Source organism: Emys orbicularis, chromosome 4, assembly GCF_028017835.1.
Source record: "Emys orbicularis isolate rEmyOrb1 chromosome 4, rEmyOrb1.hap1, whole genome shotgun sequence".
Lineage (NCBI taxonomy): Eukaryota > Metazoa > Chordata > Testudines > Emydidae > Emys > Emys orbicularis.
In genome coordinates this window covers 115,181,019-115,198,656 of record NC_088686.1, presented here as the reverse complement: position 1 = coordinate 115,198,656, position 17,638 = coordinate 115,181,019, and the positions used below count along the sequence as shown (strand labels likewise).

The 17,638-nt window shown below is 47.0% G+C and overlaps 1 protein-coding gene across 3 annotated transcripts in view; it reads right to left on the bottom strand.

Moving 5' to 3' along the window:
* The window catches only part of BRSK2 (BR serine/threonine kinase 2), a 465,267-nt gene that overhangs the window by 124,006 nt on the left and 323,623 nt on the right, over positions 1 to 17,638 (bottom strand). For all 3 annotated transcript variants that reach the window (XM_065403041.1, XM_065403042.1, XM_065403040.1), the window contains exon 3: positions 16,908 to 16,993. In XM_065403041.1, the coding sequence (XP_065259113.1) occupies positions 16,908 to 16,993 (86 nt within the window). The remainder of the gene's footprint in view (positions 1 to 16,907; positions 16,994 to 17,638) is intronic.

The window sequence follows — 17,638 nt, the reverse complement described above, 5'->3', positions numbered from 1 at the left end:
ATATTAATACTGTCTGGATTTGAAGAGAAGGCGATCTAGAAGGCATTAATACACTACTCAAGTGAGTAACTTCTGTGGCAAAATGTGGAAGCAACACTATACAACATATTTTAGGAAGGGAAAAGTAACTGCTCCTGCTGAAACTACAAGCGGCGGCCAGCAAATCCCTTGGCCCGCGCTGCTTCCCGCAGCCCCCATTGGCCTGGAATGGTGAACCGCGGCCAGTGGGAGCCGCAATCGGCCGAACCTGTGGATGCGGCAGGTAAACAAACCGGCCCAGCCCGCCAGGGGGCTTACCCTGGCAGGCGCGTGCCAAAGGTTGCCGATCCCTGATCTATGTACTGACCAGGCCTGGTCCTAATTAGCTTTTGAGATTTTTATTAAATGGTACTGAAAAAAAAAATCCCACCTCACTTAAACCTTGGCAGGCAGATGGTTCGTCTGTGCATGCCTCAATCTGTGACTCACAGGGCGAGGTCCTATGGCCTGTGCTCTACGAGATCAGACTAGATGATCATAATAGTCCGTCCTGGCTTTAAAAATCTATGACTTGATATCAGTACTCCACTGTGAGGCAAAGACCTCTGAATAGAAGCAAAGAACAACTTTCAAGATGCAGAAACTTAGCACAGCTTCTACTGGTTCAAATAGGCAAGGCTTTGGGCTTATCTGGTAGAGCTGATGCCCACGGACTACGAAGATCTTGGTTTAAGATTTGGCAGCATGGTGGTAATGTTCAGCCCTGAGGCAGGACACTTCAATGATTAATTAAGTCTGCTCTGCGATCTGGCTCCCTTGACTTCTACCTTAATATTTGGCTATTATAAGAGACTGATGAGAAGAATGCTAAGACCAAGGAACGCAGCACAGACAATGGACACTCTAGACTTGACACAGATGCACAGTTAGACCAACATACCCAGTCTATGTGGTCAAAGGCTTGAGTCAAATAGTAATTCAACATATAAGAACAGAAACAACCCTACGCCCTCGCCTATCCCAAGTCCACCAGTACCCACACCTCTTAAAACTTCCTGATGGTACCATACGCTTAGGCCACATGAATACCCACTGACAGTCTGTGTGAAAATGTTGGTTGCATTAGGACTACCATGTGCCAGGCATATTCAGCAATCCCAGCAAAAGTCCAAGCAACCAGAAAATAGCAGCCACCCCTCCCACAAATTCCCAGCACGTTGCTCATTAGAAACTAACCATTCCTCCCAAACAACTCGACCGAGAGCTAGAAAACTCATTACATTTCAAAGCTACTGTGCATGGGTGAGGGACTGGTCCCAAATGTCAAGTCTCCAGAGACATGCTTGCAGCAAAACACAGGCTTAAAGATTTCTTCTGTAGGCATCACTCTCTTTGCAAAAAGTTCTACTCCCTACAACTCAGCAGGAGGAGGGTTAAAAACTGCCCAGCCTGGACTGACATATTGTAATTCTTTGATGGCTTTTTTGCTGTGCCGTTTTCTATTGATTAAATAATCTCTATCAGATATTAAGCCCCTTGTTATTGGCGCAGCCTATAAATTATTCAGGAGCTATATAAATTCTTATGGCGGGCATGAATTTTTAAACCCTAATTTGGCGCAGAGCCAGGAGCTCTTTATTTCCCCCCCACACACACACACAGACAAGAAAATGTTTGCACTTGTGATTTTTTCTTAAAGGACCAATTTTAACCATAAGCTGCTTGTTTGAAGGGACTTTTTTGTGTGGTTGCTAATTATGTTTGGAACAGAGGGATGGGAGGGGGAGGGGGAGAGGTGGGTTATGCCTTTGTGCTGCTCCTACCTTTGATTTATTGGGGATGAAAGGTGTTTCGAGGGCTGCCGTGGCCGCTATTTACGGTGTGTAGTCATGCATGCCAAAGCACCGCAGTAGTCTCCTACACGGGCGCGTGATGTGGAACACATCCGGCCGGAGGGATGCTCACTACGGGCTGGGCAAGGCTGAGATGACACCCATTAGCTAGCACACTGTCCTCTGTTGCATATCTGTCATTGGCTGATCTGGAACCCTGAAACCACCCCTAGTTCCTATTCTTGAGAGCTTGGTGCCATTTTGTTTACAGGCTTATGTCTCTCTTTGACCCTCACCCACACCATGGAGCTGCTGTCACAGGGACCTGTGTCCAACTTGCTTTCTGGGAAACAAAGAGTTAACCCCTTGCTGAGCCCCATGACGATGCACATGGCAGAGCTGAGGGCCCAGTTAGGCTCTCAGGTGGAATATTGGACCCTCTATCAAAACAAATCAGCAACAAAGGGGCAAAAATTGTTGGGTAAGTGTAGCTCCCCTGATTGAAGTTGTAACCCAGGCTGGGGTTTTCCTGTTTGCCTTCTAGTCAGGTGAACTGGTTTTGGGTCTCTCTTGCTGCACTTGAAAACCCCAAGAATAAAAGCTCAAGACTCTCTTTGCTGAGCCCAATGCTCTCCCCCCCAACATGACCCAGATGCACTCTGTTTACACCTGCACTCTTTCTTCTGAAATCCATGCAGGGTTTTCTCACGTGGGTCTAATTTCAGAAGCTCGGGCTACCAATAAAAAAAAGACAAACAGTGCCACTCCTCTCTCACATCCTCTTTCACCTCAGCATCAGTTTTCAACAGAAATAATCATAATTAAAAGAAAAACAATCAGGAGAGGGCTGGCAACATGAATGCCTCTGCAGACACTGCTGGAATGGCGGCTCTTTGACTCCCGCTGCCAATAGATCCTGCACCTGCCAGACTTGTGAGTTGTGCATGGGCAGGAGGGGGTATTCGGTTTTCGTTAATTGGCTCAATGTGTAGCATTCTTATCGCTGCAGTCAGAAGGTTATGGGTTTTAAGTCCTGCAATGAGATTTGGGCTCGTGCCCAGTAGTGACATTGCCCTGCAGGATGGAGGAATGGCTTCTGTTGCATCTGGAGGGGGAGTTAAAGAACAAATGGCTCTTTTCAAAGGCGTAGGGAATAACCCCAGTGGTCTGTCCAGTATGCTCCCTATCAGTTAAAATGGGTTCTTGTATGGCATGCTTGGACTGGTTTGGATGAAATAATCAAACCTGAGCTGAGAACGGGAATTGAGTCTGAAATGTAAAGGTTAAGGAATGTTTTTTTTAAAAAAAAGATATGTCCCTCTATCTTACCAGGTTTCATAGCAAATTCCCACGAGACAACCTGATTCTGTGAGAGAGAACCAAACCTTGGAGGTTCATCCACCACCAGCTGCAATAGCACTTTGCAGTGATGTAGCATCTTTTATTTGGAGAGCTGGAAGGGCCAAGTTTTCACATGACTTCAGTGTATTTGGTGCTGCGCAGTTCTGGAAATCTGACCATGTGTGTCACAACTGGAGCTGCTGGGTACTCAGCATTTTTGAGAACCTGGCCCTTACTTAGGTGCCCAATGGGAGCTAAGCTCTCCCCAAAATTTGGGCCGAACTGTAGAGGTTGTGTACTTGAAAACCTGAGCTCATGGCCTCTAAAATGGTGAGTGAATAATAGCCTCCCTCCCCCACTTCAAAGAAGAGGAAACAGTGCCCAAAAGTCATCTGACTTGGTCAAGGTCAAGCCATGATTCAATGTCAGAGTCAAGAATAGAAACCAGGTATCCTGACTTCCAGACCTGTGCTCTGTTTCCGGACACATAATGGCTACTGAATTCTCCTGCACAGTCAGTGCATGATCGGTATAGCTCAAGGTTTTTGGGAAGCCCTTTGAGACACACTGAATAAAGACCACGCTTTTTGACCACAAATTCTATTCTCCATGACTTACTCACGGTGTGTTTGCTTTGCATTATGGTCACATCAGGTGAACCTCACTATCAAGTGCTCTATAATACTTTTGTCTCTTGCTGCCTAATTGTGGGGTGGCTGGGAGTGCTGTGGAAGCAGGATGCTTATCCTGAGGTGTGGTGATGTGTCTAACTGTGATTGTCCCACTGAATGGTCAACCACAGCAGTCAACAGGCTGAAGGCATTGAATCAAATCCTCCTTAGCCAAAAGGATAATGGCTGTGAGGTGGGGACGTCTTCCTATACTTTTACATCATGCACATCACCATGGTATCTGCCTCGGCATTGGCCTGGGGTGGAGATTTGTAAATTGGCAACTATGGAGTGATATGGTCCTTAAGGTTTTGGCTAGAACACAGAGAGCATTTGGAAAGAATCACTGTTAGTTGCTATTATTAGGTCTACAAGGAGATGCGGAGCTAATTAATATATGTCCTGTGACTAGCCTTCATGAGCTACAAGATTGTTTAAAAAATAGCCACAGGGAAGGAGTGAGAGTGAAAGTAGAAGTCAGAGTGTGGCCCTGTATGTACTGTCATCAGCCTGCCTGTATAGAGAAGCATGTTAGCATTCATGGTGGTGCTTAAACATAGTTCTGGCTAGACAGGTGCTAACCCAACATCCAGACTCAATGCAAACAAGACCAAAGAGATAGATAGGTAAAATAGCTAGACAGACAGTGCCCCCTTGAAAGGGTTCTGTTGTTAAGTTCTATCTGTCAGGTGGAGTTCCTTTGGAAATGGGATTATAACGCACATTCTGGGCTAAATGGTGGCACTGGGTTTGCCATTCTAAGGGCTCCTTGAATAGCAGGTTAATTGCTTTTGCAAGGTCTGCAGGAAAGCCCAGACCTATTGAATAATAAGATGCATATCAGTGACTTAAAATATGTTTTTAAATTGCTCCCTAGTAAAATATGCACTGGCCACTTCCACAGATGAAGGGCAGCATGTTTTTTGCTTCCCCTTATTTAACACACAACAGGTTTTTAACAAGAAACCATTCCCCAGCTCACAGTGGTAGTGCTATGAATGGTGTGTACACATCTCCCTTCTAGCTGCATGCTATTCACACCATTTCTCTCCAGGGCCAATTCATGTGGGAAGGGAACTTCTTTATATACAGTAAGAGGGGGCAAAAAAATCTGCTTTCAGATTTTTAAAGGGGTTAGTGTATATGTGGATATCCTTCATGTAACTGTACACCAGGGATAGGCAACCTATGGCACGTGTGCCGAAGGCGGCACACGAGCTGATTTTCAGTGGCACTCACACTGCCCGGGTCCTGGCCACCAGTCCAGGGGCTCTGCATTTTAATTTAATTTTAAATGAAGTTTCTTAAACATTTTAAAAACCTTATTTACTTTACATACAACAATAGTTTAGTTATATATTATAGACTTATAGAAAGAGACCTTCTAAAAACGTTAAAATGTATTACTGGCACACGAAACCTTAAATTAGAGTGAATAAATGAAGACTCGGCACACCACTGCTGAAAGGTTGCCTACCCCTGCTGTACACTGTGCGTACATGTACACTAGACAGAGAATACTGCATAAGCAACTACAAGCTATGAAAGGAATAGGCAGGCAACTGTGAATTATGAGGCTGCAATCCCATCGCAGGGTGCTGATGGTGTTATAAACCACGAGGGTGAAATACAAGTCACCAGAAAACCCCAGGTAGAAATATAACCCATATATTTCCACACAACTTATTTATTTTATATGATACATAGACCCACGCTCTGGACCCAGGTTTTCCACACACTTTGACTTGCCACCACCCCTCCTCAGTGTCCCCTGCTTTTCCCCTCTAGATCCCATGGAAAACTTCTGTTGTTGTCCTATCAGCAACAGGACTAAGTTTTGCTTTCACTACACCAGTCTGAGTGGTCTGTTTTGGAATTGGGTCCATGGCATTTAAAGATGACCTGCATATAGCCTGAGTGCCTGACACTCCCTCCAAGAACAAGTGGGATGAGAAGGGGCAGGGTATGTGTGTGTGTGTGTGTGTGTGTGTGTTGTGGGTGGGGGGAGAGATGGGTACTAGCAAAGCTTGCTGGATGCTGTGTTTGGTAATGGGTTTACATAGCAAACTCCCCCACCCATTCAGAACAGGAGCTTCCAGAGGAACTGTGACTGAGAGGGGTGTCAGTGAGTTGTGATTCCTTTCTGGAGCTCCTTCCCGAGGCAGAGGGGAAACTTAGTTGGGACTCAGGAGAGCTGGGTTTAGTTCCCAGCTTTGCTACAGACTTCCTGTGTGACCTTGGGCAAATCACTTAATTTCTCTTGTCTTGAATAGGACTAAAGGTTTTTTTTTTAATGTTACGCATTTAAAAGATACGCTTTATCCTAGTCATAAGAAAACAGGAACTGCCAGAGTGGATCAGACTTGTGATCCATCTAGTCCAGTGGTCAGCACCAGAGGCTTCAGAGGAAGGTAGAAGAATCCCAAAGCAGGCAGATAATGGGATAATCTGCTGTCTATGCGGATCTCATCCTGATTTCTCATAGTTACAAAATAACTTACGCCCTGAATCATGATTTTATTTTTATCCCTTTCAAAACTCTTTGTTCGCACAAAGTGGTATACTTCAGGTTATTACAGTTCTCTGTTTAAGTGTCCAATCCCTCTTTGAATCTTACTAAATTCTTGGCCTCAAAGACATTATGTGGGAATGAGCTCCATAGTCTAATTACATAATGAGTGAAACAGTATTTCCTTTGATCAGTTTTGAATTTGCTCCCTTTCAATTTCATCGTATGTCCCCTTTTTCTTGGATTATGAGAGAGGGAGAAGAGAAACTGCATGAGTACTATGCAAGGTACTTCAGATAAGGCTGCACTATCAGTTTATAGTAAGGCATATTATCTGTGTTATTCTCCATCCCATTCCTTAGGCATCCTAACATCTTGTTTGCTTTTTTCCACAATAGCTGCACAACGAGCAGATATCCGCACCGAGCACTCCACAGTGATGCCCAGGTCCCTTTTCTGAGTTGATACAGTTAATTTAGAACACGACAAGGTGTGTGAGTAGTTCAAGCATTTCCCTCCAATGAGCATTACTTAGCACTTATCAACATTGAACTTCATTTGCCATGGTGTTGCCCATTCACCCAGCTTGCTTAGGTCTCTCTGAAGTTCCTCAGTCTTTTCTGGACTCAAAATGGACTCAACTAGCCTAAATAACTGAGCCATCTCCAAATGTTGCTACCTCATTGCTCATCCTCCATTCTAGATAGTTAATAACTATATTAAACAACACTGGATCGAGTCTAGACAAGGCCACTGTGCCTCAATTCCCCATCTGAAAAATGGGGATAATAATCTTCACTTGCTCCCACCCTTTGTCTGTTTTGTCTATTTAGATTATAAGCTGTTCAGGGCAGGGACTGTCTCTAATTATGTGTTTGTACAGCATCTAGCACAATATACCCTGATCTCTGCTGAGGGCTTTTGATGCTCCTGTAAAACAAATAAGAAACAATACTACTAAAAACAACTGGCAACAGTGCCCACTACTGTAGTGTTTTTATAGAGGGCGCTGTACACAGCGAGACACAGTGGAGCTGTGATTTTGCCCTAGGTACCTGGCACGATATTCTGCAGTCATACGGTTAAATAAGACAAATCAACGTGCTGGAAAGGAACTGAAAGCCTTAAGCCTTATAACCAGCTTTGTCTCTCTAAACATCCCAATTAAAAAAACCGAACCAGAGTAGATATGACTGCTACGCTAACACAGCTATGCTGCCGAATTTTTATTATTCTTTTTAAACTCATTTTCAGCGCTAAACAAACTGTGGAAAAAGGATTTGATTCATAGCTGCATTAGGAATCTACTCAACCAAAGCCCCTTGTCACAAATTAAATCATAAACCAAAAGTCAAACATGATTTGTGAAATTAACATTTATCGAGGAAATACTCCCCAGCGCCGCGCTGCGATTAGTCTCTGGCATCTGAAATATCAACCATAATTCATAAGCTGCCTAAGAAACCGTGCCACCGCCACCGCTGTCAAGATGTCAGGTTTGATGGAAAGGCGCTGCGGCAACCAGAGAGCAATTTGTTGCTGATGGTGGGGGTCACAGTGCTTTATTATTTGTGCAAATAAAGTGCAAGTCACATTGGCACCCCTGTTCCCACCTATAATAAGTGCATACACGCACCCTCCCCACACACACTTGTACCCACCACGGACACTCTCTCCCTCTGCTCAGTTCAACCCAAGGCCATGCCCAGTTCTAATTCTGAATAGTCAGATCTGGCACAGAACCCGCATTATGCCATTTCTTTAAAATTATATGACTAATAAGATTAATAATAATGAATAATCCCTTGCATTTCCACAGTGAGTGTGTTTCGCTGGAAGGACTCAACACATCTCTGAAGCAGGCATTATTAGTCCCATTTTAGAGACTGGGGAATTGAAGCACAGGGAGTGGCAAGTGACTTATTCGAGGTTACACAGTGAGTCAGTCGCAAAGTCAGGATTAGAATCCAGGATTCACGGCCAAGATGTTCAAACCTGGCTTAGAGATTTGGGGTGCTTCCATTTTTGGGTGTCTAAATTGAGACGCCTTAAAGGGGCCTGGTTTTTAGAGGGCAAGTGTTCACAGTTTCTGAAAATCATGCCCTTTTAATGTGTCTTAAATTGGGCACCAAAAGTTATTTTTGAAAATTTTGGCAAAGTTACTTGCCTGGTGCAGTCACAATGATTCTTCAAGATATGTGTCGCTATGAGTGCTCCACTGTAGGTGTGCTTGTGTCCCTGCATTGCTGATCAGAGAACTTTGCTACCTGTGTCTGTTAAGCCCACACATGTGCTGTCTCTCCTCAGACCCCATCACGAGGCCAGCCACCGCGTGCAGGCTAACCCCCTCAGTTCCTTCTCTACCACAGTCATTGGCAAGAGCTCAGAAGTAGAGAGGAGGAGGGTGGATTGTGTTGCACCCATAGGGACACATGTCGAAGAGCCATTGTTACTGCACAAGGTGAGCAACTTCTTCTTCTTCGAGTGGTGTCCCTATGGGTGCTCCACTGTAGGTGGCTCCCGAGCAGTACCCACCACTGGAGGGCTGGGACTTTGGAGTTGGGTCAGTTACAGATGACAGCACTGTGGAGCTGAAGATGGTATCAGAGGAGGAGTCCCCAGTGATGGCATAATGTTCTGCGAAGGTGTGGACTGTTGCCCATGTCACCGCTCTACAGATTTTTGAGATAGGGACATTCTTGAAGGCGGCGAGGGATGAGGAGATCAACCTTGTGGAGTGTGTATGAATAGTATCTGGAGGGGTCCTATTGTGAACTTGGTAACACTGTCCAATGCAGTTCGAGACCCACTTGGAGAGTCTCTGGGCTGATATTGCTGAGCCCTTGGATCTTTCTGCAAGGGGAGGAAAAGCCTAGGGGACTTCCTGAAAACCTTCATCCTGTCCAGGTAGAAGGCATGGGCTCTCCTGACATCTAGTGTGTGTAATATAGCCTCCCTGTTGTCTCGGTGGGGCTTGGGTAGAAGGTTGGAAGGTGAATCAATTGGTTCATGTGAAACAGGGAGGTTACCTTAGGGATGAATTTTGGATGTGGCCTGAGTGTAACCTTGTCCTAAAAGAATACCATGTAGAGGGTATGTGCCATCAGAGCGGCTATTTTCCTATTCTCCTAGCCGAGGTGATTGCTATCAGGAAGGCCGTTTTCATAGAGAGATATGTAAGCGAACAGGTGGCCATGGGTTCAAAGGCCTAGTCAGTCCTTTCAATGAAAGGTTTAGGTCCCACATGGGGTTAGGGTGTCAGGGTTGTGGGAAAAGATTTACTATACTCTGGAGGAATCTTTTAGTGGTTGGGTATGACAGCACTGAGTATCCCTCTACTGGCTGGTGGAAGGCTGCTGTGGCCACCAGGTGGATTCAGAGAGTTGAGAGATAGTCACGATCTTTTTAGGGTCAGTACATAGCCTAAGATCTGTGGAAAAGCCATGCATGTTGGGGAGATTTGTTGGGAAGTACACCAAATCTGGAACCTGGGCCATTTTTGCAGGTAAGTTCAGCGTGTCGAGGACTTTCTACTGTGTAATTATATCTCTTGTACATCCCTCGAGTAGGAGTTCTCTAGGTGTTGGAACCATGAAACAGGCACGCCTTGAGGCAAAGAATCCCGAGGTTTGGATGTAGGGTGCGTCCTCTGTTCTTCAAGAGGAGATACAGAGTGGATTGGAGAGAGATCAGCGGGCATATCGCGACCTGTGACAGGTAAGGGTACCAGGTCTGTCTCAGCCAAGTGGGAGTGATCAGTATGACATGTGCTCCTTCTCTTTTTATTTTCAATAGGACTTTTGACAGTAGGGGAAAGGGAGGAAAGGCATAGAGGATGCCCCTATCCCAGGGGAGGTGGAAAGCATCGCCCAGGGAATGTTGTCCTACCCCTGCTCCGTAGTAGTAGTGTGAACATTTCCTGTTCAGTTCAGTGGCAAACAAGTCTGTGATCGGTGTCCCCCACCACCTGAACAGGTCATGAAGTATTGCTGGGTTTGTCTCCCACTCATGGTCATGTGGGAATTTGTCACTGAGCCTGTCCACTATGGGGTTTTGTGTGCCCGGGAGGTAAGCCGCGGACAGTCCGATGTCGTGAGAGATACACCAGTTCCATAGTCTCATCATTTCCGCACAGAGGGAGGGCAACTTGGATCTCCCTGGTCGATTTATGTAGTACACCTCTACCCCGATATAACGCGACCCGATATAACATGAATTCGGATATAACGCGGTAAAGCAGCGCTCCGGGGCGGTGGGGCGGCGCACTCCGGCGGATCAAAGCAAGTTCGATATAACACGGTTTCACCTATAACGCGGTAAGATTTTTTGGCTCCCAAGGACAGCATTATATCGGGGTAGAGGTGTACATACATGCTATGTTGCCTGTTAGCACTCACCTGTGTAATCCTTTGATCAGCGGAAGGAAATGAGCGCAGGCATTTCTGACTGCCCTGAGCTCGAGGAGGTTGATGTGAAAGAATATCTCCATGGATGACCACCTGCCTTGTATCATGAGGCTGTTTAGATGCGCGTCCCATCCTATGAGCAATGCATCAGTGGTGAGAAGCAACGATTGTGGGGGGAGGGGGTTGCGAGAAGAGGATCCCTTTGAAAACATTGGCTGAGTCCTTCCACCAGTCTAAGGAGTTTTTGATCCTTGTGGGTAGTGACGGGGTTTGTCTAGTGTGATTCTGGTCTGTAAACTGAGATGAACCACATCTGGAGGCATGGCATGTGAAGCCTTGCATGTGGTATTACCACTGTGTCTGCTGCCATATGCCCCAAGAGTTGGAGGCAGTGTCTGGCTGATATTTGCGAGTGGTTTTGAACGGTCTCAATGAGTATGGCCAAGGAGGGGAATCTGTGTTGAGGTAAGAGAGCTCTGGCCTGTAATGGGTGGAGGTCGGTGCCTTTGAATTCCAGATGTTGCACTGGAATGAGGGTTGTTTTCTGGGTGTTGATCTGTAGGCCCAATTCTGGGAACAAATCTATTGCAGATTTGGTGATTCAGTGAGCCTCATGGAGAGGCTGGGCTCTGAAGAGGCAATCCTCCAGATGGTGTAAAACATGATCCCTTGGGAGCGCAAGTGTGTGGCCACTGCTGAGAGAACCTTGGAGAATACATCAGGATGGATTTTAGCCCAAAAGGGAGTACTCTGTACTGGTAGTGGTCTTGTCCTAGATAAATCTGAGAAATCATCTGTGAGATTGAGATATGGAAGTAGGCATCCTGAAGGTCGAGGGCTGAAAACCAGTCTCCCTGTTCCAATGCTGGAATGATCGTTGCAGAGTGATCATTTTGAATTTTTGAGACTTGACAAACTTGTTGAGTGCTCTAAGGTCTCTTATAGCTCTCCAATCTCCCTTCCTCTTGGGTATTAGGAAATAGCGAGAGTAGAACCCTTTGCCTCATAGATGTTGAGCAACTGGTTCTATGGCTCCTAATTGAGGAGACAACCTATCTCTTGTGATAGTAAACTCTCGTGAGAAGGATCTCGTGAGGGACAGGGAAAGGTGTTGTAGAGGGAGTAGGAAGGTAAAATGGATAGATCTGTAAGCCCCATCGGTCTGATGTTATATGTTCCCAGGTGCTGCAGAATGTTGCCAGATGGTAGCCAAATCAGCGGATAGCGGTGGTCAGCTGTAGGAGTGGTCTATTGACACTTTGACCAACACATCAAAATTGGTGCTTGGAAGTGGATGGCTAGGATGTAGAAGATTGTGGGCCAGATGGTTTATGCCTCAGAAACTTAGTTTTCTTCCTCTGTGGCTCGTAGTAGCACTGAGTCAGGTATTGGGAGGTGCGTGGTTTGTGGTGAGGCTGCGGACTATATTTACTCTTTTGTGCTGGCATGTAGATGCCCAGTGAGCAGAGAGTGGCCCTAGAATCCTTTAGTGTGTGAAGAGAGGCATCCATCTTCTCCGTGAAGAGCTTAGTGACTTCAAAGGGAAGGTCTTCAACGTCAACTGCACCTCTTTCGGGCAACCTGACAGATATAGCCACCGCTGTGGAGATGGACCTGGCTGCTGTGTTGGCTGCATTGACGGCAGATTGTAGCACTATTTTGGTCACTAACTGTCCCTCTTGAATAATGGCTTTAAATTGGTCGTGGTGTGACTCAGGCAGCTGTTCAATAAAATTGTTCAGTTTTTAATAGTTTCTGTAGTCGTATTTCACTGATAGGGCTTGGTAATTGGCAATTCAAAACTGTAGCGTAGCTGAGGCCAAAAAGATCCAAACGCTTCCAGTCCCTATTGTAGGGAGTAGACCTCATCTGATGTTGACGGCCCTGAGAGTTAACAGCATCCCTGTAGTGGGGCGGCTGCCCCACTCCCTGAGAGAGTGGGCTGCAGCAGGCCAGTGCGCCTGCACAGACAGGCAGCCAATTAGACAAGGGCTTATTGGGAGCCAATCGGGGCCCAGATTGGAGACAGCCAATCAGGGCCAGGCTCAGCCCTATAAAAAGGCTGCTCAGGGAGAGGAGAGGCAGTCTGTCCCAGGCCTTCGACAAGGGAAGGTCTGTCTCCAGAGGTGGGAGACTAGCACCTGGGACAGCGCTGGGCAGGCTCGGGGGAGCAGAAGGGAACTCCAGCTCGGTGTCTGCCAGGCTGCAGGCCTTGAGGGGAAGGGCCTAGCCGGTGTGAGGGGCTGAAGGGGAAGCGGCCCAGGGACGTGGACAGACGGAGGGAGAGAAGGAGGGCAGGATGGCTGCCACTAGAGGGTCCCTGGGTTGGGACCCAGAGTAGTGGGCGGGCCTGGGTCCCCCCCCTTCCCCCTTGCCTTACACCCGGCTGACGGGAGTGGCCGTCTTGAGCTGCACCAACCCCCTGCCAAGAGGGGTGTGACTTTGGGGGTGCAGTTGCCCACATTGGCCAGGGCACAGAGAGACAGCTGATTGACCCCCCGCCCCCGGAAGGGGGAGAGGATGGACTAAGGGGCACTGCCGGTGGGCAGTGGCTCGAAGAGGACGCCGCAAGTTGGGAGCAACGCGGGTCCACACGCCAACCGAGGGCAAGACGACGGACGGGACACCACCAGGAGGGGGTGCTCCGCTGGACTGAGCTAATTCCCGAGGGCGACCAGTGGGGGGGCTGGGTGGTGAGTCCCAACACTGTTACAATCCCCCATGATGGAATTGGGTGGAGGGTGGGAGAAGAGGAATTCTGTCTCCCTTGGTGGGATATAATATTTTTTGTCCACCTGCTTGCAGGTAGATGCCACTGATCCTGGGGTGTGCCATATGGTTTTTGTGGGGTCCAGGAGAGCCTCATTAATAGTGAGGGCAATTTTTTAGGACAAGGATGAATGGAGTATATCAAGGAGTTTGTGGTGGATGCCCTTGACTTCTTTTAGTGGTATCTGAAGAGTGTCTGCCACTCTCTTCACTGGGTCCTGGAAGAAGCGAAAATCATCAGCCAGAGAAGGCGGTGGAGGCATAAAGGCCTCATCTGGGGAGGAGGAGGATATGGTCACCTCTTCCTCAGTGCTGAAGGGGTGCGTCTCGAGAGTTCTCGAGTGGGGCTAGAAGCTTGAGAGGCATGGAGGCAATATGCAGCCCAAGGGTCCCAGTATGGCCACTGGAGTGGTGGTGGCATAGAGTCCAGCGGTGGTGCCCATGGTTGACTGTACCAAGATGGTCGTGGTGGGGCCATCTGAGGATATGCTTAGGGACTCTGCTGGTATTGGAAACCATAGGGAGCCTTGGAGGAGTACTGCAATACTGCCTCCTCTGGTTTGCTGTCCGAGTCTGCAAGAGCGGCGGAGCATGGCAGGGCAGGGCAGCGGGGAAGACTCCTGTGCCAGATGAAGACTCAGGGCAGAGGTCTTGGTACTGAGAAGAGGAGACTCCGGTATGTCGGCTACACGGAGATCCTTCAGTGCCACTGGTGGTACCGGGAAGGACGGAGATCTAGCTCACACCGATCTCTCTGGTGCTGCATGGGGCGTTGATGATGGTATCAATGGAGTATTGCATTCCAGTAACATCTTCTTAGAGGAGTGCTTACTCCTGTCCTTGTCCCTTGGTGCCACTGACTCGATACCTGTGCCCATCGGATCCGTGGGTGCATCACTGGCACCTGCCGGTGTAGATCTTCGTAAGCCTTGGGTACTGGGCTGGGATTGTCTTGGTGCCAATGGTACCGAGGACACCGAGCACTCCGGAGATCATTTATGGCTAGCTCGGGGCTCACCGTGGGGACTTCTGAGAGGGCTCAGTGGCTGGTTTCTTCAATCCACAGCCTTTGGATGTTGAGGGCTGTGGGGAAGACTCATGTCTGCCAGGTGGCTCTTGGTGCAGGTCCGGAAAGGGTCGGAGGGCTGCCTTCATGAAGATGATCTTCTGTCTCAGCTCCCTGTCCTTACAAGACCAGGGCCTGAGTTGCTGGCAGAGACCACACTTTTGTGGAATGTGGCCTTCCCTGAGGCAGCGAATGCACTGGGAGTGCTTGTCTGTGACATGGATCACATCTTTGCAGGAAAGGCACTTCTTGAAGCCCAATGAACTGGGCATACCCTTTTGGGGGAAGGGTCCCCAATGAGAAAAAGCGGCAAAAAATAAAGTCTCTTTTTTAAAAATATTTTTTCTGGGAGAAAAATAAGAAAGAAGCAGAAAACTACAATTACAACTATGTACTAGGAGACTAACTGGCTACAGAAATGTAAAGCGAGAGTAATGGTTGTAACGGACTGCGAATAGCTCCGTCTCTAGCCAGGGGCAGTTGAGAAGGAACTGAGGAGGGTTAGCCTGCACTCACTGGCTAGCCTCATGGCAGGGCATGAGGAGAGACAGCAGATGTGCTGGCTTAACGGACACAGCTACGGAAGTTCTCGGATCAGCAGTGCAGGGACGCAAGCACACTACAGTAGAGCACCCATAGGGACACTATTTGCAGTAGAGCATGAATTCCATGCTCTAACCATTAAACAGCACCATCCTCCATGCCGTAAAAGAATCCCACTGTCCAGGAGGGGGTAACAATGCAACCTACTTCAGCAGTTATCTGCACACATGTGCAGAGACCATTTGTTGAAGGCATCTGTAACTAAGAGAAAAGAGATGCACGACTGTTAATGCCACAAAAATAATGATCTTTTAATCCCAACTCCACCCTGAACTGTTCAGCTTGGCCTTTGTTTTCCAGGTGTTTGTACATTGTATCAATCACCCAAACGCACCCAGCCCGTCAATGGACAGGTTGTAGATATAAGAAAAAAAGGGTTCACACATGAAAAAGACTCTTTTTCACTCAGCCAATAGGAAGCCTGAGGTCTGATCCCAGCCCTCACTGAAATAAACTAAGAGTCTTCCCATTGACTTCAACAGGAGCAAGATTAGGTCCCTGCTTATCACCAGTATCTCTTTTTCCTCAATTAAATCAGAATGCATTGGCTATAGAAATTCTATTCCTGTCTGTCATCCCACACTCCCTTTACTGCCCCTCCCTTGCAAAGAAGGCTGGCTTGCCAGGACACTTGGGGCTACATCCTCAGCTGGTGCAATGGACTTCAATAGAGTCATGCCCCCTTATACCAGAGGAGGATCTGGCCCACAACATGTAGCTGAAGATACATGGGAACCAGCTCCACCCAGCACCTGTGACAAGCCATCTGGTGGCCATTGTTCACCACCCTGGGCAGGCTCTGTCCCAGCGGAGGATTCGGAATCCAAAAGAAATTACTGCCAGGTCTATTAAACTAACCCTTGAACGCCGAGGCCTCACTTCTTGGAATAGGAATTCATTGCTCCAGTAACAAGCTTGGTCGTATGGTCGATATGGGATTATTACATCCATTCAACACACATTCCTTGGTTCAGTGATTACACCCTTATACTGCTGTGACATTAAGGGGGGTCACTGCTGGAACGTGATTTTCAAAAATAGTTTTAAACACTCTCCCCTTGATTGCAATACCCTGTTAAAAACCTGGAAATCACATTTAACTCCCTTCTGGATTTGCCCTTTTCCATTTGGAAAACATTGATTTTTTTTTTCTTAACTTGAGCCAAGATTAATGTGTCTTGTTTGTTTGACAACAATTTCAAACTATCTGGTACCTTGTCAAGCCAAAATAATTCGGTCTGTGGACCAATATCACTGATGGGTGTAGACAAGTAGGCCCTACAAAACAATAGCTATTATTGTTTGGACCTTTTTCAAATTAAATTTCTTGGTGAGGGTTTAATTTAAAATATTTAGAACCTGGAGGATTTTATCCACCAGATTATAACAGTTTTGAGGCGGGTCTAATTTGGAGTCTACAAACCTGGATTTTGCCCCTCTACATCAGCTAAATATTATAGAAAAAGGCTTGTTTGTAATTTAATTTTTTTTTTAAGATTGGAAAGGGGGAAAAACAGCAGAAAAGGGGGAATGAGGAAACCAAGTAAATGAAAACCATTCCCTCCTCAATCAAGTGCTGATAGCAGGCCACATGGGCAGCAAAGTTTAGAGTGACCTCATATCCTATTCTAGTCTCTTTGCACTGTTATGCTGTCTCCAAACATTTCTCCCCCCAAACTCCTTCCCTTCCATTTCCCTTCTGACTCCCTGGCAAAAGTCAATAATACCTACAAATATTTTTTATTTTCATAAACGTCATGCAGCTTTAAAACGTGGGGGTGTTCTATCAACTTCAGGATGGCTATTTCCCGCTCCACCTGGAAGAGAAAAGAGAAATAGAAGCGAAGGTTAGAAGGTTACATAAGAAATCATAACACACATTGTCCCCTCTTACCCATTTCCCACTCCTTCTGACCCTCCCTTTCATGCACCAACGAGCAAACAAGCAGAAGCTATAATAATAGCACTTAGCATTTATACTGCACTTTAGAAAACATTAATTCAGCCTCACCATCCCCTCCCCTATAAAAGTTGGTAAATAATACTATCCCTATTTCACTAATAGGGAAACTGAGGCAAAGGATTAAGTGGCATGCCCGATCGGACAGAGGTAGGCATTTGCAGAACCTGGCACAGAATGCAGGAGGTTCCTGGCTCACAGTCCTATGCTCATGCCAGGCCTCTCAAACAACAGAAGGTCTAACCCATCATCCCAACTCCAACTGACTTCAGTGGGCCTTGGATGGGCCCCATTGTGCTAGGCATTGTACATACACAAAGTAGGAGAGAGTCAGGGCCCACAGAGATTACAGTCTAAACAGAGAAGACAGTGGGAGAAAGGAAGTACTAGCATTTTACAGCAGGTGAAGTGAGACACAGAAAGAGCAAGGGATTTGCCCAGTGTTACATATGAAGTCTATGGCAGACCCAGGAACTGACCACAGATTTCTGGAGACCCAGTC